Source organism: Talpa occidentalis, unplaced genomic scaffold, assembly GCF_014898055.3.
Source record: "Talpa occidentalis isolate TD23 unplaced genomic scaffold, MPIMG_talOcc4v2.1 talOcc4.16, whole genome shotgun sequence".
Lineage (NCBI taxonomy): Eukaryota > Metazoa > Chordata > Mammalia > Eulipotyphla > Talpidae > Talpa > Talpa occidentalis.
This window is the reverse complement of record NW_023601653.1, coordinates 13811961-13836556: the sequence shown is the minus strand read 5'-3', so window position 1 is coordinate 13836556 and position 24596 is coordinate 13811961. Positions and strand designations below refer to the sequence as shown.

General features: G+C 38.5%; 1 protein-coding gene and 1 non-coding gene across 7 annotated transcripts in view; both read left to right on the top strand.

The window, feature by feature from the left end:
• The window catches only part of NR1H4 (nuclear receptor subfamily 1 group H member 4), an 85497-nt gene that overhangs the window by 34718 nt on the left and 26183 nt on the right, over window positions 1-24596 (top strand). For 3 of the 6 annotated variants that reach the window (XM_037513794.2, XM_037513792.2, XM_054696105.1), the window contains 3 exons: window positions 1211-1352; window positions 1509-1643; window positions 19059-19424. In XM_037513794.2, the coding sequence (XP_037369691.1) occupies window positions 1565-1643; window positions 19059-19424 (445 nt within the window). In that variant the 5' untranslated portion in view covers window positions 1211-1352; window positions 1509-1564. Of the gene's footprint in view, window positions 1-1210; window positions 1353-1508; window positions 1644-11966; window positions 12096-19058; window positions 19425-24596 lie in introns of all 6 variants that reach the window. The other 3 variants (XM_037513795.2, XM_037513793.2, XM_054696106.1) reach the window with 3 other exon arrangements.
• LOC119248543 (U4 spliceosomal RNA) lies at window positions 379-520 on the top strand. The gene has a single exon (XR_005125966.1). It is a non-coding gene; the product is annotated as a U4 spliceosomal RNA (small nuclear RNA).

Here is a 24596-nt window from a genome sequence, read left to right as displayed (position 1 = left end):
ATTTTATTTATACCAGAACTGGGGTACAGGCCAGAGGGGTGGGAGGGTGAGAGACCGAGTGGGGAGCAGAACAGGCAAATGGACCGAAAACACCACTGAGGGGAGCAGTGGGCAAGACAGGAGAGGTCTGCCATGTCCTGTGGGTATCTCCCTGGCCTGCTGGGAATCAAACCCACGCTGCAGAGGCTGCGGACAGCTTCACAGCTCTGCACTCAGCCCGCTGTGCCTCTGGGGAGGCCCTGTGTGATTATTTTTTAATGTCTCTGTTTCTCATTAAGCTGTTGTCATGGGTTATGGAGGATTTTTCACTATTTTATCTCAGAGTTTCACCACAGAGATTAGTTTAGAATATCTGCTCAATAAATGCTCAATAAAAGCAGCTTTGTGCAGTGACAATATTGTAGCCAATGAAATTTATTCAAGGTGTGATTATTGCTCATTGAAAATGTTTCCCAAATTTTTATTAAATGCATGAATAAGTGAATGAATGCAATCTGGTGGGTTACCTTACCTGGACCAGATGTATCTGAAACTTAATTCTGCTTATGCTGAAACATTCTACTGAGTGAAAGAGAAAGAAATAGAGACACAAATAGTGGGGAAGTTCTAATGAAATAAATATTTGTCCAACAAAAACTCTATATTCTCTTCTTGAGTAATACATATAAATATTTATTTGTAAACAGAATGATTTCTTGGTGGAGACAGGATAAAAATGTTTGAAAATCATCCTCAGAAAACAGCCTAGGAATTTACACATTTTCATTATTTACTTTTTAAATGACTTCTTTGGGGAGGTAAAAGATATACTGAAAGGAAGGCAGGAAAGTTGAAGAGGAGACCTAGAGATAGAACTAAAGGTGAACACTGCTTCTCTTGGGTCTTTGGATTCATCGTGGACATCTCAGGATGAAACTGTGGCATTTTGGTTATATTTGCCATTTCCCCCCCATCCCTTCTTTTCATCCCAGATAAATATATCACCAAGAGTACAAGTGCAAACCCTTGAAAATGTCCCTAAAAGGAAAAATAATAATCTTGGGAGACTACATTCTGAATTTTTGATCTGTTGACACATTGTCTACTCAACTTAAGAAAATTCCTGAGCTTATTATGAAGACCTGTTCAACTTTACAATAAAGCTTAAGACAATAAATCATTGATTCATCTTATTTTTATTCAAGGCCTCTACATTGATTTTTTTTTCTAGGTGTTAAAGAAATAAAGGCGTAACCAAAATATCATCATGTCTTACCCAGTCTCCAAAGTGCTAAAATTTAAATGAAATCATACAAGTGTTTTTCCAGATAAATTAGAGAATACTCTTCTGAAAACGTGTATCTGGGACATCGGTAAGTTCCCAATGAGATAAAAATGATAAATGTTGAGAGCAGACAGGTAGAGAAGGATTATGGCAAAATGCCTACAAAGGAAACCTTAGTATTTCTGTAAATTAGCTTGCTCCTTCCCCACCATCCCGCCTTTTTATTTATTTATTTGCCTTTCAGGGTTTTTCTGTGAAGTCCACCATAACAAAGGTGCATTCTCAAATAGAAAAGTTTGGATGGGATCCAAAATGAATCTCATCGAGCACTCTCACTTACCTGGCATGGACGAATTCTCTCTTTCTGACAGTTTTTTTGGTAAGTTTTCAAGTTCATCTGAACATTAAAGTAAAAGCAAAGTACAATTTAGAAATACATGAGAAAAAAGCCCAGATGATAAATGCAACAGAAAACATTTTTGTCCCTTCTAAGTACTCAATAAACATTAGTTACCAGGAATGGCAGGAGGTGGATCGGACCTTGGATTCATTGAGCCTATTAGTCTTCATTATTTTATAGAGGAATACTGCAAGACTCAGAGAGCTTTGCGACTCGTCCAAGGCCGTGGAGCTAGATAATTAACAGACCTGGGAGTAGAAACGAATTCCTGCTTGAGGGCCAGTTCTAATATTATAGCATGTACTAAAGTATGAAATTATGATTCTTATGGTTTAATAGTATACCTATTAAAGATCGAGATGACTTAGGTTATAGCTCTACCACAGGTTTCCTTTCTACTATCCTTCTGGTGCCTGGGGATATATGGCATGTGTCAGGATTAGTCATTTGAGCTGGATTGAGGACAAACTGTACTAAGGTCTTTTCAGTAGATCTGTAACTAGATGGCACTATAAAATGATATATTGCTCCACTTTATGCATTTATTAAAAACCATCTCATTATAAAGAGTTTCAATTGGGAACATCAGCAAAGAGAGCAGGGGCAATATTTTGGGTGGGGCAGCAACATATTCTGCCACCCTTAAAATAGTTCCCTTTGGATGTCTCCAGTTTTCTATGCTAGACTAACATGTGAGCCATGGTAAACTATGACTGAAAATTCAAACACTTGAAAAATTTTACAAAATTCATTATGTGAAGGTATGATCCCTTGTTTTGTCAAAAAAAAAAAAACAACACAACATTCCTGGGAGAGATTAATTAACAGCTTATGCTATTATCTACTAGTCATTAACATCTCAGTGTGTAATGGTTTATCAGTTCATTTCCAAAAAGAGATCATTATATTTATTACCTGTTTATGTGTTTACCTGTCCTTATACAATGTAAGAGCATTCAAGGGCCATGACCATATTTTATTAATCCTTAATGCACTTGATAAATAGAATCAAGTAATAAATAATAGACAGGAAGGAGAAAAGAGGTTTAGGGAGGGAAAGATGCTTATCAGTAACTCTTAGAGACACTGAAAGCAGCAGTAATTATCTGAAATACCAGTTTTTAAAAAAAATTTAAAAAAATTATTTTCTATATTTCTTACATAATTTTTCATTTTTTGCACAATGTAGGCATTTTCATCTTGGTTATAGTCCCCATAAAATTCCCACCACCCTTGTTTTGATCCTACTCCCTTCTATTTCCCCTGTAGTGTGTCCCTGGTTTATAGTTGCTTGTTGATTTTGATTTTATTATAATTAGTCTTTTTCCTGGTCCCTTATTTAGGTTTTCTAAATTTCTGCTATGAGTGAGACCATCTGGTATTTTTCTTGTCTTTCTGGCTTATTTCACTGAGCATGATCCCTTCCAGCTCCATCCATGTTGCTGCAAATTGCATGAGTTTATCTTTTTTGCTTGCTGAGTAATATTCCATTGTGTACATGTACCACATCTTGATCCAGTCATCTGTTTTTGGGCATTTGGGTTGTTTCCAAAGCTTAGCTATTGTAAATAGTGTTGCAATAAACATAGGGGTGCAGGTGCCCTTCTGAATTAATGTTTCTGTGTCCCTTGGGTATATACCTAGGAGTGGAATTGCTGGATCATATGGAAGCTCCATCTTTAACAGATTGAGGAAACTCCACACAGCTCTCCACAGTGGTTGGACCAGTTTGTACTCCCACCAGCTGTGCAGGAGAGTTCCTTTTTCTCTACAACCTCGCCAACATTTGTAGTTGCTAGTTTTTTTAATATGTGCCATTCTCACTGGTGTAAGATGGTATCTCATTATAGTTTTGATTTGCATTTCCCTGATTACAAGTGATGTTGAACACTTTTTCATATGCCTGTTGGCCATTTGCATGAAATACCAGTTCTTAAACATAGTTGCTATATCTGATTTCCTCATTGGCATTTCTTTATTCTGTGGATGCTGTCAAGGGCAGCTCTCTATTTTGAGCCAATTGATCATCTTCTTTTGGTGTGGCCTTCCAAGAGTCCTTAAAAATTATTTTACAGACATTTTTATACTTTTTGCTCTCCTGATAAGAAATATTAGAACTGTTGGTGCATATCCTAGACTAAGGAAAATTCCATCTAAGGTTTTTCTTTTTTCACGTGAAAACTTCATTTCCTGCTCTGGAATTTTGATTACATGTTAAGATTGCAAATGTGAATTTTGCTGTCATCATTATTAAACTAATCCATTTAACTCCAATTTGTACCTAGTGAAAGAAGTGTAAAGTTTTTCAACACAAACCAGCTCACTTAAACATGTACATCAGGTGAAGGTTTACCTTTGCAGCCAAGAAGAGAAAAAGATAAGCAAGAACAGATAAAAAGTTGTGAAGGTCCTGTCAAGTTAAAAGCATCTGAAAATGATTGCTGAGGAAGCACTATGACTCAAGCTTTCTTTGTTGCTTTATCTCATGTCTCCTGTGCTGATCCATTTTCTTACCCACTTTCCTAACACTTCATTTAAGTGTTCTGAGAATATGTAGCACAAGATATACGAGCTGCCATGCACAGTTGCTATTCCTGGCTGGAGAGTTTCCCCAATTCTTCATCTGGTTCCCTCTCCTGCTAAACTAATATGAACCACAAGAGATAGTAGGTCCTTTTCCTTTTCCACATTAAGTTCTAGAGTCAGCTTGAAGCAGTTTTTTTTTTTTTCCATGTCTCTTTTCCCTAAGGCCTTGATTTTATTCCATTCAATACATCTGAGTTAAAGGTATGTCAGAATAGAGAATGAAGAACATTTTGATTCCTTCTCCCCATCTTTTTTGTGTATCCTGAAGACACTGATAGATTCTGTGGACCTTCTACCCTGTGCTTAGGGTGGAGAGTACCAATAAGGAGATGGTGGCCCATTGATGAGTGATGAGTAACTCACAAGGCTTAGTCACCACTCCTGGATCTGGAGACATCCCAGAGTATTGGAAGTGTTACCTCAACTAGCTGGAAGAGCTGGACTCTTCCAAAGGTCTAACTTTGTAATCTAAAACAGCCATTCTGATGTTACAACAAAGGCAAATGAGGTTTATGGTTTGGTATATGACTAGCTCTCACTTCTTCCATCCAAATGTGGAGCACTAACTTCATGCTAGACATTGGAATAAAGCAATGAGACAGGCAAGATCCCAGTGGAGGGAAGACTCATAATAAATACGCAAATAAGTAAACAAAAATAATATCAGGTAGTTGTAAGTGCTATGAAATCAATAAAAAAGATGGTGTCAGAGTAATTGGAAGGATGGTGTTGTTTTAATGGTTGTGGTCAGGGAAGGTCTCTGAGGAGTTAACAATTGAGTTGAGACACAAAAACAAGAAGCCAAGGAGAACACTCTAGGCAGAGAAAATACCAAGTCAAAGGTGCAAAGTCTGAATGGACTTGAAACGACCTTGTCCTTTTATTTTTATTTATTTATTTGTGAGAAAGTGTCTAGAGAACTGGCTCTAGAACCTTCACTCTTATTGACCAGCATTGGTAATAGGAAACTACAGAATGGGAATTCTAGGACCTCACCCAGTTTTAATATTTGAGTCCACAAAGTGGCCCCATTGTCATATCAGGAAGTGGTGACTTGGCTTCATGTCACCTGGGACATGATGTGACTTTTAAGGTGGCCCAGGTATGTCCCCTTCCTGGGGGACATTTACATTTATGTATAGACCATAAGTAAATCTCAACCTTACGATATTAGGAAAGTGATATGAAGATTAGTCAACAAATATTGATGAACACTAACTGATGGGTACTGAAGACACTGATGACCTCTTGAATGAGGCTTTTCAACTTCTTTTAGAAAAGGTTGTGGAACCCTCACTCCACAAAGACTTTGCTTAAGGGCAAGGGGAGGCATTTTCTCTCACATAAATGGTTACTATGAAAAGCAGAACCTTGTGCAAGGACTTGTATCAGGCTATTTAAGTGACAGCCACTCCAGGAAGCAGAAGCAAAGGACCACGACGGTGAGTCAGGGAAAGAGGGAAAACCATGATGAGATGAGTTCAAATATCATATAGTCAACAGGAGCTTGATGGCACTGGGAATAGAGTAGAATGTTCCACTGAGGGGCTGGGCACAAGGGATAGTTACTAACTGGTCTCTGGTTCCATTGGTTGAGTGTGATCTTTGGGGGTATTAACTTCCCTGCACTTCTGGGTTGTAAATTTGCTACATTCAGTGAAATCATACCAAGTGGTCCCCTGAGGTACTGGAGAAGCAGAAAACATGAGTGGCTTTGATGCTAAATGACAGACTCACATAAAGTAGGTAGAACTCACATATAATCATCTGTTAAAATGAGAGGTGGACTGAAGATTTGGCAATCTACTGGGAGGCATCTGTTACATAGCACAAATGTGATTTCTCCTCAAAATGAAGTGAAATACTCAAAGGAAGGCTAAGTTGTGTGTTGGGAACATGGGGACATGGGAGGGAGGGTGGTGGTATGGTTTTGTTCTGTTTTCTTAGGCTGATCCTTGTAGAAAAGAAGCAAAGAATTAGAGTTGGACTTATAGAATGGACAGAATGGAATTATAGAACTGGGGCTGGAATCACTTCATAAGACTCTCTAATTCATTTGCTGTGCCACATCCCTAACACAGACACATGGAAATCTCGCCCATCGGTAACTCAGGCCACACATAGGAAGGGCATGGTGACCTAGCAGAGAGAGTTCTCCCTTCCTGTGGGTGATCCTGCATGCCAGGAAACTTGGTCAAATATTAATTTAGTGGATTAAGAAAGACTGCTCTAATGAATGAAGAAGGCAGGGTCTTTGTGTAATTAGTGCATAATAAAAGGTAATAATGACAAAGTCCACAGCTTCCCACAGTTTGACACAGTGAATCGGGTAGGAGGTGGTATGTTAACTAAAATCTGCATCTACCTTAGCAAGGGGTAAAGTTGCCACGTGGTTTAAGAACTCGAAAAATCACAGAATTTCAAGAACCAACTAAATAGAAAAGCATTCTAGTAGACAGACGGGAGAAGGCACAGCCTTATATTCCCATACCTGACATCAGTGCAGTGAGTCCCTGCTCACCTAGCATGGGGAGACTGGGGAAACTCCCTGAAAGTGAGAGAATATAAGCAATTAAATTGAAAAAGAAGAACTGAGAGGCCATTGAGATTCTCTGAACTTCAGTTTTCTCTGCTGTAAAATGGGGCTCACAAGGACATTCACTTCACAGCCATTTGGGAGGATCGAATGGGCTGTGTGGGAAAATGTTCTGAAAACTTCAAGGCATCAAAAAACATTATAATTAACCCAGCGTTTGAGATGCAGTTGTTTCCATTTAAATTGTTGAAATGACTAAACACCGCACTACTCATTGAAGGAGAAAAGTTCTGTTTATCTTAACATGGGTGAGTGTAAAGAATTTTCAAGGAGTCAACAAAAACCAACAGTATATAAATAAGGTTCTGGATGCTCTGAGGAAGGAAACATGTTTTATCTCATCTTGGCACTATAACATTGCTAGCAATGGGGTCTGCATTTTTATAATTGTATCTAAATGTTTCCAGAGGTCTGTTCTGGATGAGACCCAAGGATGGGCAAAGGCATGTCCCAGGGAGTTCTGCTTACTTATATTCCATTTCCTTTAGTTACTTCTCATTGCTGTCTTTTTTTCTTGGGTGTTTCTGCTCACTTTCTCACATAGTTTTATTTTGATTAGAAGATACTCACTTTGGAATCTGGTTATTGCCTATGTCTTTTGCTTACCTTTTTTTTTTTTTTAAAGATTTATTTATTGATTGATTGATTTTATTGATTTATACAAGCACTGGGTACAGTCAGAAGCGCGGGAGGGTGAGAGAATTCACCAGAGCCAGAGCGGGGAGCAGAGCAGGCAGAAGGACCGAAGTACACTGCTGACGGGAGCAGCGGGCGGCAGGAGAGGTCTGCGCGCCATGTGGGACCCTCCTCCGGTGGCCGGGGAGCAGCCGGGGATCGAACCGGTGCTGCAGAGGCTGCGGGCAGCTTCGCAACCCAGAGCTCAACCACTGCGCCACCGGGGAGGCCCTCTTTTGCTTACCTTAAAAGAGTCTCCCAGATGTTACAGAATCAGCCAGATGCTTAAAAATACAATTGAAAGTCTTGAGGTGCAGTTTTATGGAATATTTCTCTGACATTTAATTTTAGGTATTTCTCCATCACTGAGTTCAACTCCAGTGGATTGAGTTCTGACTTGATGGGTGAATCGCAGGTGAAAGGTTTTTTAGGAGTTGGAAAGATACTCTATTGGCTCACACAGTAGAGCTTTGCCTTGGCATCTTTTAAATATTTTGTCATTGTATTTCTTATCCACATACATGTATTTAAGCAATCTCTAAGATTTTTACTAATTCACTCTGACTTTGGATTTAGCTTTCCCTGGAATCTCACATCTAGTACTTTTGTTAGTGGAGTTAAGAATTGGAGAGGGAAAATACTGAGCCTTTCCTTATTACAAAATAGATTACTGCTTCTTTTACACAGGGACGGCATTGTTTGGAAGAGGCATGCAATGACACAGAGAATTGCAGACATGTTGGACAGCTGGTGGAGAAATCCGCTGTCATTTATGATCTGGCTCTCAACTTTCAGGCTAAGAAACAGATCTTGGGTACTCAGAATAACCAAGCCAAGGAAGATTAACTATAAAGTCATATGGAAAATCTATACATGTATAGTGATAAGTGAATTGTGATAAAGATAAGAGCTATAATTTCTTGACTCCTTTCCACACAATCAGGCATCGTGTTAATTAATCTTAGATTTGCTAGCAGACTTCCCGTGGTCAATCCCATCTGTGCCACTCGTTGGTATGTGGTCTTCGGCAAATTCCTTAACTTTGTACAAGTTATTTGCCTTAATAAAGTTCTGAGAAAAATGTTTGGCACATCATACATACTCTATATCTATTTGCCATTATAATAGTAATTCTCACAACACTCCTATAAGGTAGGTACCCTTGTAAGGTAGATCCCCTTATAAGAGTATTGTGTAGTTCTCCTTTTAATGGTGAGAAAATGGAGATTTAAATATGATAAATAGGGCCTCCCCTGGTGGCACAGTGGTTGAGCGCTGGGCTGCGAAGGTGCCCACAGCCTCTGCAGCGCCAGTTCAATCCCCAGCCACTGGCAAGGGTCCCACATGATGCGACAGACCTCTCCTGCCACACCCACTGCTCCCCTCAGCAGTGTATTTCATCAGTCTGCCTGTTCTGTTCCCCACTCTGGCTCTGGTGAATTCTCTCAACCTTCCGTGCTTCTGACTGTACCCAGTGCTTTGTATAAATAAATAAATAAATCTTAAAAAAATAAATAAACAAATATGATAAATATTGTAGTTATGGTTCCACAGATGGTAAGTAGACCATCAAAATATCATTAGGACAAGGAATCAAAATTGAATGATTAAGGATCTTGGCTAAGAGAACACTCAATGGTCCCCCTCTCAGTGGGAAAGTCTTTTCCAATGTGAATATATTACTCCAAGTTTGTTGGCCAAGTCTTTCTTTCTTCTTTTTTTAATTTTTTTTTAAATTTTTTAAATTAATTAATTTATTTAAATTTTATTTTTATATTCCCCATACAATTACGACCCCCTTATTTTGACCCCCACCCCTCCTTTCCCTGCCCCCACCCCCCATAGAGTGTCTCTGGTTCATAGTTGTTTGTTGATTTTGATATTTTCTTTCTTATAGTTATTCTTTTTCCTGGTCCCTTATTTAAGTTTTCTAGATTCCTGCTATGAATGAGACCATCCGGTATTTTTTTCTTTCTTTCTGGCTTATTTCGCTGAGCATGATCCCTTCCAGCTCCATCCATGTTGCTGAAAATTGCATGTGTTTATCTTTTTTGAATGCTGAGTAATATTCCATGGTGTATATGTACCACTTCTTGATCCAGTCATCTATTTTTGGGCATTTGGGTTGTTTGGCCAAATCTTTCTTAATGAAAATTTATTTAAAATGCACTGACAATTTTGCTCTGGGTATCTTTTTCTTATTGGCTTCATAATTGATACCCCCACTTGCTGTGATTAACAAATCATTCACATTACTCCCAAGTACCATCAGAAGCAGTGCTGTCCAATAGAACTTTCTAAATCTACTCTGTTGAGTGTAGTAGCCAATCTCCATATGCGGCTATTCAACCCATTCTAATTCTTTTTAAAGATTTAAATTTAAATAGCCATATGGGAGCAGTGGCTAGCATTTCAGGCAGTACAGATCATTAGAAAAAAATGTATTTTTAGAAAAAAACATGAGACTGATGGTCATCACAGAGAGAAGGAAAGGGATTCCAATCATAATCCAATGACTATGGATTATTCAGTGAAAATGAATCCAGTGGGATCCATAAAATCCAATCTTACTATGACAACATCCTATGTGATTTCAGTCAACAACAAGGGTTTCCTGGTTCAACTAAATTATCCTGCTCATTGCCTTTTTAATACAGACGCCTCTGAGGCAAGCAGATACTCCCATTTCTTTTGACCCATAAACAATTCAGTAGAGAATTCTTGAAACAGAAAATTCAGATCTAGTTAGTCCTGCTTTACATCCTTTGGGTAGGTCTTCCACGAAAGAGCCTCTCCAGGCAAGAATAGCTCAGTGATTGTGAGAAGAGAGTGAAGTCAGGGAGAACTCAGGATTGAGGACAGTTTCGAAAATGGTAACGCTTGATCAAATAATTCAAACTGAAATACACACCTGGACCATTACTCATGTCCTTTTTCTTGGCAGCGAGGATGTGTGTGCCTAAGGTTTTCAATTTCTTTGAGTCAGAAGACGTGGGTTAGAATCGCAGCCTCATTCCTTACTGATTGGAAAAGCTCACTGAGTTGCGTTTCTGTGTCTATTAAATAGGGCAGAAGACAGGGGGCATCATACATAATGCCTTCCTTAAAAGGTGTAAGGATCAAGCAAGATAATGCACCTGGAAGCACTTTGCAAACTGATAAAGGTTGTAGAAATATCTTAGCTGTGGTTATTATGTTCTAGAGCTCACATTTGCCTTTTAAAACTGCTTTCATATTTATTATTTGTCACCTTATCTTCACAACAGGCCTATGAAGGAGGTAGGGCAGAATTACTATCTATGTTTTACCATCTGTCGATGTAGACAAATGTGGCCATGCAAGCTGAGAGATTGGCCTAACGTTATCCAGAGTATCTGGCTGCATTAGGCCTGGATTCCACCCCGGGCTACTGAGTCCTATTCTATAGCCTTTGCTTCCAAAAAATAGCCAACAGTCACTAGCTTCACGTGCATAAATTTATGCTGCAGGAATTATTCCTTCTCAATAAGCAAGCCAGCCTGTAGCATGAGCCCAAGGCTGAGGAGCCCTAACTTCAATAAAATGCTGGTGGGTGATCACCCACCATGTTAAGCATTATGTAAATATTGTGTGGTTTATACTCATAATAACTAACTCTAAGAGAGTGAGTATTTTTTGGTTCCATTTTGAGATGAGGAAATTGAGGCAGTAAATTGTTCAGGAGTGGCCCATGGTTCAAGAGATATATTCACTTACTAGTGCTGCTATAACAAATCATAAATTGGGTGACTTAAACAACAGAAATTTATTTTACCATTCTGGAGAGTCCAAAATCATAGTGATATTGGCAGGACTGGTTCTTTCTGGGAAATGAAGGAAGGGTTCTGCCCCAGCTCTCTCTCCTAGGTTTGTGGATTTTCCTTGCCACTCTTCGCATGGTCTTCTTTTTATGCATGTCTGTCTCAGTGTCGACATGTCTTGTTTATATAAGGACAGCACCCTAATGAACACAATTTAACATAATCACTTATATAAAGACCCTGTCTCCAAATAGCATCACATTCTAAGGTAATGGGGATCAAGACTTCAACATACCAATTTTGGGGGATACAATTCAACCCTTAACACTAGCTGTTAAGCATTATGCTTTAATGCTTCCTGACATTCTAAAATTATATTATTTTGTGGCCTTTTGCCAGAACAAATGTCAAGATCTAGAATATGGTTCTTGACCCCCCAATCCACTTTTAGAGTCACTGAACAGAAGTCTACCCTCTAAAAGTTCCTAAACTGGAAAAACTCTCCCCAAAATGTTTATCTAAAGGACTGGTTTCCAGCTTACTAGGCAATTTGGCATCGAGGACTTTTCTCATAAACATTCACAAATATTCTGCTCTGTAATGAAGTTAATCAGTAAACTGCACAACCTCTGTCCTCTGTCACTCCCTACCTAGTCTCATTTTCAGTTGCTGTGAATAAGCTAAGAATGGTGATGCAGTTTCAGGAATTAGAAAATCCAATTCACATTAGTCCTTGCCACAGCTGCACATCCTCAGGATTTCTTATGGAAATGATGAGCATGAAGCCTGCTAAAGGTAGGATGCTGTTCACACTCTGCATCAAGCTTCTGCAGTTTGAAGAAATATGGGGGACTTTTGTTTGAGATTATAGTAACAGACCTCTGTCAAAGATGGCTCAGCCCAAACCAAAAGACAGGTGAGAAGTTAGGTGGGATGATTTTTATAGGGTTCTAGGTACATGAGCACCTCTTCAGGATTAAATCTAAGTATATTTTCCCTAACACTCTTCACTGGACATTACATAAAATGGCACCATATTTTCCAATGTAAAGTAGTTCTGACATTAATGCCTATGCACACTAGAAAAAACTATTTAAAATAAATACATTACTTAATGCAGTGTTTTAAAAATGGTGACCTTCAGATCCCAGGGGGTTGTGAAGTCTGCTTTGTGGTTTGTGACTAGCAATAAAAACTAGGACAGCATAGAACATGACAAAGTAGACTAGAGTGGAGTGGGGTGGAGTGGAGTGGAATGGAGTGGAGTGGAGTGAAGAAGAGCAGAATAGAATAGAATAGAAATGTCAGTGTGCATCTCAAGAAGTGAGGCTGATAGTTATTTCATGGAAATTTTGTTTCAATTAATTATACACTGTGTGGACAAAGGGGCCATTTCAAACTATGGGTCGTGGTGAGAAAAATAAAAAGAGATCAACACACTATTTTATTGAACTAATTTCCCAGCAGGTTTCTCCCCATAATCTATGTAAAAGCAGATGAGTAAAGAGTTCAGAATTAGGCTATTTGTTTTCTCTGAAGTAAAACGTGGATTATAACGGAAACATAGGCAGTATTGTCTAGTTGGACATTTTCCTCAAAACCGAATGTTACCTTTTAAATTTCTAGCTAATCATTTTTATAATGATCACAATTTTGGACATATTTTTGATATTAGACTTGGGAGCACACCATTTTTTTTTTTTGATGGCGCAATAAATGCAGTTTATTAGAATGATATGGAGACACCGATATTTTCTAAGCAGAATTCTTTTTTTTTTCCATTATATCATGTTCTTTTATTTACCAAACCTAGTTATTGATTTTATTTTATTTTTTTAAATTTATTTTATTTTTTTTAAATAATAAATTTTATTGTTATATTCCCCATACAATTGCAGCCCCCCATTCTGACCCCAATCCCTCCCTCCCGCCCCCACCCCCCTAAAAGTGTCTCTGGTTCATAGTTTTTTGTTGATTTTGATTTTCACTTTCTTATAGTTATTCATTTTCCTGGTCCCTTATTTAAGTTTTCTAGATTCCTGTTATGAGTGAGACCATCCGGTATTTTTCTTTTTGGCTTATTTCGCTGAGCATGATCCCTTCCAGTGCCATCCATGTTGCTGCAAATTGCATGTGTTTATCTTTTTTGAATGCTGAGTAATATTCCATGGTATATATGTACCACATCTTCTTGATCCAGTCATCTATTTTTGAGCATTTGGGTTGTTTCCAAAGCTTAGCTATTGTAAACAGTGCTGCTATAAACATAGGGGTGCAGGTGCTCTTTGGAATTGATGTTTCTGTGTCTTTTGGGTAAATACCTAGGAGTGGAATTGCTGGATCATATGGAAGTTCTATGTTTAGTAGGTCCAGAAATCTCCACACAGCTTTCCATAGTGGTTGGACCAGTTTGCACTCCCACCAACAGTGCAGAAGAGTTCCTTTTTCTCCACACCCTCGCCAACATTTGTTGTTGCTAGTTTTTTTAATATGTGCCATTCTCACTGAGGGAGCACACCATTTTAGTTAAACGTGATGCTTAAGAGTGACTTCACTGTATTTAGAAATGGAAATTAGTTGGAAGACTGAGGAAGCAAATTTTCCATTCTTTTTAATTTAACAAATATTTATTAAACATTTACACTGTGTCAGGCTTTGCATAAGGTGCCAGGAAAGAAAAGAAAGAGGGAATATAATCGAATCTATTCCCCAGAGTTCATAGACCAACCACAACACTGTACTGGCTGTTGCTGCTGTATCAGGTGCTCTGCAGTTTACATTCTTTGTCTTAGTTTGTCTTCACTACAACCTGTCACGTAGGTCCTGCATCATTCCAGCTTTATAGAGGAAGGAAAAGAAGCTTCAAGAAGCTCAATGTCTTTCCCACGCTCATACATCTAGCCAGTTGCAGGTGAACTGAATCCAGATGTGTGTGCACAGCAGGGCCCTGGGAACCAGTATGTCACACCATTTCAAGTTTAGCTGTGAGCTAGACCATGAACAAACGAGAACCATCGTGCCTGTGTCTGATTAGTGCTGGAGTGGAGCTCTGGCCAGAAGGTAGGAGAGACTAATTCTACCCAGGGAAACTGGGACTGGCCTCACAGAGGAGGAGGTCAGCTGACAAGCTGAGAGAGGCACCAACATCACAAGGGCCTGGCACCTGGAATAGCAAACAGCTTCACAAACGAAGCCGTATCATCTAGTGAAGAAATCCTGGGTTAGGAAATAAAGTAAGGCAGAGGAGGCAGTTTTTCAATTCATGAGACATTTCAACACACATTCATGAAACATTTGCTATGGTCAACTTTATGCCAAGGATGAGAAACTTGTCATAATTCCAGTTCTTTCTCAGGCTTATGAGGAACTGTGAGATGATGAGAAAGTATTGTTTTTTCATGGACCCAATTCTTCCATTTGGGTACACACTGGTTCTGATCACAGTCTCCTTAAAGCTGCTGTATCTGATGTGGTTGTCATTAGCCACACATGCTGCTTAATTTTAAATTGTATTTAAAAGAAATTCAATTTTTTTAATATTACTCCCCACATGTCAAGTGCTCATTATCCCCATGTGGTTAGTGGCTACCATATTGGAAGGGAGATAACACACACACACAACAACAACAGAAAGTTCCCTGAGATGGCACTTCTTTAGAGAAACTATTAAATGCTATAGACTTGCTGCCCAGAATTTTGCTTTCCTTTGCAGAGAGTCTTGGACTCTCTTGCAACCCCTGTTCCCATTTAAGAACTCTTCCCTCAACTTTCATGGAAAATTCCTGACACAAAGTAATTCAAATAATTCCATTCCTTGAGAGACTGATTCAAGAAAACCACTCATAAATCCCATTTTTAATATATGCAATATATTCCCTTCAAGCTGTATTAAAGTAGAAATAAATTTACCTTTTCAGAAAGCATACACTCAAGTGGGCCCGCTCTGCCCTTTTTACCTCCTGTTCTCCATTGGAAAAATCTGTATTTTTTCACTTGGTTTTGTCCCAACTTAACATTCTCTGCAGTACTCTCCACCCCCACTCCACCCTCTTCCCAACACACACACAGATGAGAGAAAGTCTGGGTCTTTTCCTACTGTTTTATAAGTCTTATTCACTGTCGTATCCACAAAGCCTAGCATAATGTCTGACAAATAGGAAGTGTTCAATATATATTTATAAACAAAAGAAGTATCCTGTCACTTATGTTATCAAACATCTTGCTAAGTGTTAATAATTATTAATTAGCTGTCCATTAACTATCATTAAAATTAGGAGTCTGCTAGGTCCTTTAGGAAACAAACATCACTTTATGGTATTCAACTGGCAAAATTGAATTTTATACTCAGAAATATAAGATGGCATGACTGGGTATTAACAGTCAGGTTTTACAAAAGACCTTTTTTTTTTTTTTAAAGATTTATTTATTTATGCATACAAGAACTGGGGTACAGGCTAGAGGTGCAGGAGGTCCCCACTCTCACCAGAGACAGAGTGGGGAATAGAACAGGCAGATCTACTGAAATACACTGCTGAGGGGAGCAGCAGGTGAGACAGGAAAGGTCTGCTGCGCCATGTAGGTCAGCTCCCTGGCAGGGGATCGAACTCCTGCTGCATGAGTTGTGGATAGCTTCATAGTGCTGATGCTTAACCACTTGTGCCACCAGGGAAGGCCCTACAGAAGAAATTGTTGCAGAAAAATGCTGGGCAGTTGTTGCAAGTCTCGTAGTCAATTCATTGTGGAAATTGTCCTAGAATACCCTTTTGGGGTATTTGGCCCTGATGGGTTTTGATTGCAAGTGCCTGTGTATTTCTTGTCTCTACTCTGTGGTGATTTGGTGGGGATGTGTGATGTGGTAGAAGTGGATCTGCTTTGGGAATAGAAGCATTATTCAATGATATTGTGTACTCTCTCATATTATTACCATATTTTGTTTTTATGAAATATTATTGATGTATTTCTGAGAGCTTTCCATTTTAATGAAGATGATTCCAGAGATTGATATCATTATCTGAGAGGGGACACCATTGTGTTTCCTGATTATGAAAAGATTCTTTTGTTGAAAGACTGCTCAGAGATCACGCGAACAGAAAAAAATTACACATTTCCTTGGACTCCGCAGAATCCAGATTCTGTCATTAATTAATTGACCTCTGTGAAATTGCTTAATTTTCCTGGATCTGTAGGTGGAAAGAAATTGGGGCATGGGGTGGAGAAGGGAGTTAAGGGAGAATAAGCTCTTTTGGACAATAAAATCAAGATATAACTGGAAATGAAGCTAATGCTTTAAATGCTTTTTAGTTCTTTTCAGTCCTGTTCACTCCAGAAATATTAATCATGTCTAGTTATGAAATAGATTAGGGTTTTGCTTATGTTTTTATCTTTTTTCTGTAATAATCCCACACTTTTAAAGCCTTTCACTTTGTGGTCCATTGCCAAAACTTTTTGTCTGTCAGATATACGGATTTGATGTAGTTTTATATGGCTAAGTCGTGTATGGAAGAGAGGAAATTGGTTTTTTTGCAATGATGTTGTATACTTTGTGTTCTGTCAGTCATTTCCTAGGTCAGTGCAGAAAGCGTTCTTTTCAACAATTTTTCAATATGCATATATCAGAGTATCAGTTATATTTGAGCACTGAGAATTCTACAAGTATAGATGTATAGATCCACAATCTTTAGTGGACAATTCTAAATCCCAGAAGCTCTGAAAATGAAATGTTTTCCCCAAAGTTTGGCATAAGCATTTTTTTTAGCAAAAAAAAAGAAAAAATCTGATCTGTATGGACATAAAGATGTGTATAATCTTTTAAAATTCCTTTTGGTGTGAATAGTCATACATTTCACCATGGAAAATAGTGCTGCGTTTGATTATGGGTTCTGTTCCAGATTTTTCTAGGAGAAATTGTACTGTATTCTGTTATAAAATCCCCCAAATTTTGAATTCCAAAACATTTCCCTAGGAATTTCAGATGAGAAACTGTGCATCTGTTTATTTCATTCACTCTTCAGCATAAATCTTGATGAAATATTTTCATCTCAAGTTTGCTGCTACAAATATTTGGGTTTACCAATAGTCTAAATAATATACTTGAAGTCCCACTATCCATAAGAGGGGGGTTGAGATTTTGGTCACATTTGCCTGACTCTACTTTGAAGAATTAGGCACACATCTATATCCTCTTATATGTTGTTCATTTTTTAGTGATTTGCTTTGTTCTGGGGTTATAATATACAGTATTGGTGACTGTAGTTAATAATACTATGTTGCATATTAGCAAGAGAGTAAATCTTAAAAGTTCTCATCACGCAGAAAAAAATTTGTGACTATGTGTGGTGCTGGATGTTAACTAGACTTACTCGGATTATCTTTCACAATATGTGCATGTAGTAAATCGTGTTCTACACCTGAAACTTCATATAATGTTCTACGTCAATTAAATCTCAGTTTAAAAAAAGAAAAAAAGGAGCCTCTTCCAATTAAAAAAAATGCTCTTGACATGCATTATCTCATTTAATCTTTACATCAACCTAATGAAGTGGTGATTATTCCTCAATTTTGATGAGAAAAATGGGATTTCAGTAAACTTCATATTGGAAATGTGAGACTGGAGCCCAGGTAGACCGATTCCAGGCACTGCATTCTTTTTTTTTTTTTTTAAGTTCTTACTTTGTTTTATAAGGATTAAGATAATGCATGTACACTGTAAATAATAAAGAAAATTATGACAGCTCCCACCCCAGAAAGTAGTGCACAGTCTCAGTTCCCACCCCCACCATCATCCATTTTTGTTTGTATTCTGCAGAAAATTCCTTTGCAAAAAGTGTTTTTTTTAATGCTAACATAAATATACACCTTATTCTATAACTCAGCTTTTTCAAATGGTACCAAATCATAACCTTTCTGTCTCAGCACATGTAAATCCAAATCATTCTTTCATATCTGCATGGTCTTTCAGTGTATGGGCATATTATGACTTATTTACCCAGACTTTTACTGGTGGATATTTAAATTAATTCCAATTTATGGTTCTTAAAAGTGTTGCTGCAAATAAATATTTTCACACAAACATTTTTTCATACATATGCTTGATACAAGCACAGCTTACAAATAAATTTTGTGGCAGTAGAATTACTATATTAAAAGAGTATTTGAATTTTAAATACTGAAAGGTATTGACAAACATTCCTCCCAGAATGTTTGCTTTCCAAGAGTGTGTTTTTAATCTTTACATATTTAAATCTTTACATACTTGAGAATGAAAACTGTTATATTTTATTTTATAGTTTCAGTTATTTAATTTAGTTATTGGTAAGGATGAGTACTATTTTTGTGTTTTTATAGAACACATGTTTAGATTACTAAATAATTTTATGTCTTTTACCCTTTTTCCCATTAATGTTGAATGTTTTCTGTGTTGCATTTTTAACATTCCTTTTAATTTTCCTTTTTAAAAATTTTAACATTCCTATTTGTTCTCCTATTTTATGTTGACTATTTCTTATTGATTTGCAAGAGCTCTGTATATATTAGTGATATGAGTATTTAGTCCTCTTTGAGGCCAATATTTTCTCAGATTTTAACTTGTCCTTTAACTTTTTTAATAGTTTTTTTTTGCTGTGAAAATTTGTTAATTTTTATACAGTTCAATATTTCAGTCTTTCCTTGATACACATATTCGTAACCATAGACCAAACTGCCCTTCTAATTTAAAGAATGATGATGTTAAGTCCAGTTTTGTGGTTACTTTTCATTCAGGTGTGCTAACAGAACCGGCGGCAGGTCCTCTGGGACAGACTCTGGAAGTGGAATCATACTCCCAGTACAACAATGTACAGTTTCCCCAAGTTCAACCACAGATATCTTCATCATCCTATTATTCCAACCTGGGTTTCTACCCGCAGCAGCATGAAGAGTGGTACTCTCCCGGAATATATGAACTCAGGCGAATGCCAACTGAGACTCTCTACCAGGGAGAAAATGAGGTAGCAGAGATGCCTGTAGCAAAGAAGGCACGAATGGGCACATCAACAGGGAGAATAAAAGGGGATGAGCTGTGTGTTGTTTGTGGAGACAGAGCATCTGGATACCATTACAATGCACTGACATGTGAAGGGTGCAAAGGTAAGCATCTTGTGGCTGGCGGTTTTCTCCTTAAGGTTTTACTATATTAAAAAAGCCCAGTTGAAATCCCTCAAACTGGATTTTTCCCTTTCCCCAGATAAACTCATGATTTCCTCCTTTGCTGCTACTTCTTCCCACTTCCGCACCTTTGTTGAGATGTTGTAGGTCTCTAGGAAAAGAGTTATAGTATTTAGCTTGGATATCAGTACATTTTTCCTATTCATGAGCTCACACAGTTCAAAGAAATTTATGATTGTGTGTTTTGTTTGTTTTTGTTATTTTTTTAAAGAAAGAGAAACTGTTGAATTCATCGCTTTTAAAATTGAGATCAAGGAGTCTAAGACTTCATTCAATAAATATTTTAAAATACATTTTCATATCCTTTAGTTAATTGAGAATGACAGAAGAAGGAAAACAAAGGGAAAGAAGGAGGTAATAAAGCCTATAGCCAAAAGTATTTCATTTGGTGGGGCCATACATAGTGAGAGAGTTTTTGGGGGAATCGGTAAAATTGCAATTCATTTAGAATGGATAGGCTGCGTTTGGGGACAGTCCTGGGTGAGAGCTGCTTGTGTGGCCTCTAGTTCTTGCCTCTCCCCTGGTTGGTATCACAGTCCAGACTAAGACTTGGCAATTAGAATGGATAAAATATAATACATGGAATACAAAAATGACTCACCCTGAAATTGTCAGTGATTACTCTCCCAATGTGGCACAGATAAATATATTATATAATATGTTATATAATAAGTGTAAATAATTATAAATAAATGTAATGATAAATGTCAAATTTTAGAGGAAAGCAACAGAATTGATTTGTAGGCTCCTCTGTGTTTGTTTATTGAACAGTATCTAAGTAATGCTGACCACGTGGTGGGCACTCTGTTTGCTTCTAAGACATTGAAAGCTGAATCAGAGCTGTCCCTTGAACAGAATGTGTTGGCTGGCAGGCCACCTCGGGATTCCCCAATGTCAGTGATTGCCATAAAAATAAACAGAGGATCCAGTCACATAAAGTAGCTCAAGGACATTTCCAATCTTTGCAAGTTCAAATGATCAGGTTGTGTAACACCCTATTAGTCACCTCTTAAAAAGTTGATGTGATTTCATCAGATTTATTTTAAAATAAAGAAGTTACGTCCCAGGGCCTCCCCTGCTGGCGCAGATGGTTGAGCACAGTGCTGTGAAGCTGCCTGCAGGCTCTGCAGCACCGGTTTGATTATGGCTGGCTGGTGAGTATCCCACATGGTGCGGCAGACCTCTCCTGTCATGCCCGCTGCTCCCCTCACAGTGTATTTCATCAGTTTACCTGTTCTGTTCCCTGCTCTGTCTCTGGTGAATCCTCTCACCCTTCCACACATCTGAACTGTACCCCGGTTCTTGTATAAATAAATAAATAAATCTTTAAAAAACAAAAGAAAAAAAAAGAAGTTATGCCCCAAACTTAAAAAAATGAAAACATCACTAAAGAAAAGTTAAAAAATATCATTTATGAGCCTCAAAAAATGACTTTATTCTATTTGTGGAGGGTCAAGTTTGTATAGGTAAAAAAGAAAACACAAATTCTTTAGGGCATAGATTAGTCTTCTTTAGCTCTATTAGTGGCTGGGTCTGCTACTTTGGCAGGCAAAATGAGGACCAAAAGATAAAGTTTGTTGAATGGCAGGTTTGGGGATTCTGAATTTATAGTAGCATCATTTGTAATATTGAAATTATTTCATAAATACTTGTCTTCTGAACTTGCTTTTAAATTTCATAAGTAAAAACATTCTGTAGTTACCTTGCCCCTCCTATTTACTATGAGCTGATAAAAAAAAATACTCCAGAGTTTCTAAACCCCCACTATTGATATTTTGGGTCAGAAAACTCTTGGTTGTAGTGGCATGTCTTACATACATAGGATATAAGGGTATCTCTAATGTTGACTCATATTACTTTGATCAAATTCTTATGCTATTTTTTTTTTTTGGTTTTTTTTTTTAGTTTTTTTAAGATTTATTTATTTATTTATGCAAGCACTGGGTACAGTCAGAAGCGCGGGAGGGTGAGAGAATTCACCAGAGACAGAGCAGGGAACAGAACAGGCAGACTGGCGAAATACACTGCTGAGGGGAGCAGCGGGCATGTCAGGAGAGGTCTACATGCCATGTGGGACCCTCGCCAGTGGCCAGGGATCAAACCAGAGCTGCAGAGGTTGTGGGCAGCTTCATAGCCCAGCACTCAACCGCTGCGCCACCGGGGAGGCCCTCTTATGCTATTTTTTAAAAGATTATTTTATGCATACAAGCACTGGGGTACAGGCCAGAGGTGTGGGGGAGGTGGTGAGAGGATTCACCTGAGCCAGAGTGGGGAGCAGGGCAGGCAGAAGGACCGAAGTACACTGCTGAGGGAAGCAGCAGGGGAGACAGGAGAGGTCTGCTGCACCATGTGGGTCAGCTTCCTGGCTGGGGATCAAACTCGTGGTTGCAGTGACTGGCTGCGGATAGCTTCATAGTGCTGTGTCTTAATCCCTTGTGCCACCAGGAAGGCCCCCTTATTCTATTTTTTGCACAACAAATAATTTCTATATAACAAAAGAAGAAAAACAATTTTACAATATTGAACACAAATGAAACTATGTCATGTGATTTTGTTACTCAAAAAGTTACTGAAGCAAATGCTTGTGTTTGATATGCTTAAATCATCTCAATTCTTCACTGCTTTTCTCTGTGCAAGCAATTGTTTCTTCTAAACCTTGGTTTATCTAGAGCTTCATTCAGCCACTCCTAAACATATTTATATGCATATATCACATGAATATTTTTATCTTGCCATTTTTTCATATCTCTTGACAAATAAATCATACTTCTTGCTTGAATGAGATCATGGGCTCCAACAAAAATGAGGGCAAGTACTTTGCACGGCAGTATAAGATGGTGAGAGAATGCTATTGATTTTTAAAAACAGCCATAAATATAAAATACAGAAATAAATTTACTACATGTAAAGGAATTAGAAAAAGTCTGGTACATAGCCAAAACTCAATACATGCATATCATTATCATTGTTATGGCCTTAGAATCCTTTTATATAAAGTGTAGCAGCAATGTAGCTTGCATTAATAGGTATATTGATGTTCAAGTCATTATCAGTTGTTTGGCAAGACTTTATCCAGCACTGACATAAATGACCAAAAGCCTCTTCCCTGGGTCTGTGTAGACCGGAACTGTTCAAAGTGTGGTCCCTAGACCAGCAGTATCTGCATTATTTGGGAATTTATAGGAAATGCAAATTTGGGGCCTTACTCCAGAACTACCATGTTGGAAATTTGGGGACCCAAGAATCTGTGGTTTAACATGGCCTTCATGCAAAAGTTTGAGAACTACTGGCATAAATCCTATTTAAAGGCAGCCGAGGGCCTCCCCGGTGGTGCAGCAGGTTGAGCGCTGCCCTGTGAAGCTGTCCACAGCCTCTGCAGCAGAGGTTCGATTCCCGGCCAAACCCAAATGGCACAGCAGACCTCTCCTGCCTCGCCCGCTGCTCTCCTCAGTAGTGTCTTCAGTCTGTCTGCCTGTTCTGCTCCCCGCTCTCTCTGGTGAATTCTCTCACCCTCCCATGCCTCTGACCTGTATCCCAGTTCTTCTATAAATAAATAAATTTAAAAAAAAAAGGCAGCCGAGGAGACTCATTTGACCGGCAGCATGTGTCATGATTGTGAAATTCTCAAGGGTAGGACCAGAGAACAGGGCTTCTCTCCATTAGGTCAGCAAAAGGACAACTCAAGAGTTTCAAATGTAGGATAGAAATCCAGACTGGAAAGACACTCCAAGACACTTTCCTTCTTGGAGAGAAAGAAATGGAAAAGAACATGCATAATTTATTCTGAAACTCTGAGGCAAAAGAAAAACCTCATTATAAATACTTTTAAACCTACAAATTTCAGTGCCAATGACTTGCCATTGTTCATGGCAGGCATCCTACACACATTTTTTTCAGGTCCTTACTACAACTGTAGAAAGTAGGTTTTACTGTGCATAAGTTAAAGTTGAGAAGTAAACACCATATTTCAAAAAGAACCTGAGATTTAGAGTCACCACTAATAGCTTATGTAATGTATTTATTATACATCAGCAGTAAACTTGCCAATTCTCATACCTTGTCTCTGTTTTATAGATGAAGAGAGGGAAGCACGAGAGGTTAAACAACTTACTCAAGGCTTCCCAACTAATGAGGGGAGGAGATTCACATCGATAGTTTATAAACCCAGCTCCAGAGCCCCCACTACTAACCATTGTGCAGAGATGCCTTTCAGAGCTTGCCCTCTTAGAGGCCATTCTACTCTTGAGCTATTTGCTCAAAGTTAGTATTGACTAATTCAGTGAACAAAGGATGAAATCAGGTGCTCCATTCAGGTGTGCAGGTATCAGTATTATCTGAGCCAAGGGATTAAACCTCTAAAGTCAGTAACCTGGACTGTTACCTCCCTACAGGTGAATATTTGGTGAAATCTGGTGTCCTGGGAGGAATTTTGGGGTGGTAGGGTGAATACAGTGAGATCAGTGGGATGAGGACAAATCTAGGAAATACTGACTATGAAGGCAGGTGGAGAAGAGATTAGAAGTCAGAGGTAGGAGGTGACTAGGAAAGTGCCTGGGCCTGGGAGCCAAGGGCTCAGAGAGTGTCAAAGGAGAATTAATCCTTGATCCTCTGGAAGTTCAAGAAGAAATTTAGATATAGGTACATTTTTCAAGAGCACTAAAATACAGTGTTTCTATCATCTTTCAACCTCACCAATCCCAGAACTCAGCCTGGGGGCAGGGGTGAGAGGGGTGGAATTCAGGATCCTGCCAGGTATTAGCATCTCTGACCTCTCTTCCTTCACTTGCCTGCCCACCCAATCTGGGAAATTTTATTTGTCTTTAGGATATTGGGGCTCAAGTTTTGATGACCAAAAAGCCAAATTTGGCCACTTTGTGCTTTATTATGAGAAAACAAATGAAAATTGTCCTAGCTTAATGAATGAGGAGGATGTATATAGAATAGGGGAAAGAACAAGAAGGAACCTGTGCTTTGTGCCTGGCAGGTGTGGCAGCTTGGCCAACATGGTCCCTCACTTGGGATGACACCCCTGAGATATCTGCACTTAGCAGGTGCAAAACAATTTTCACTCCATAACTTTGAATCAAAGGGAGT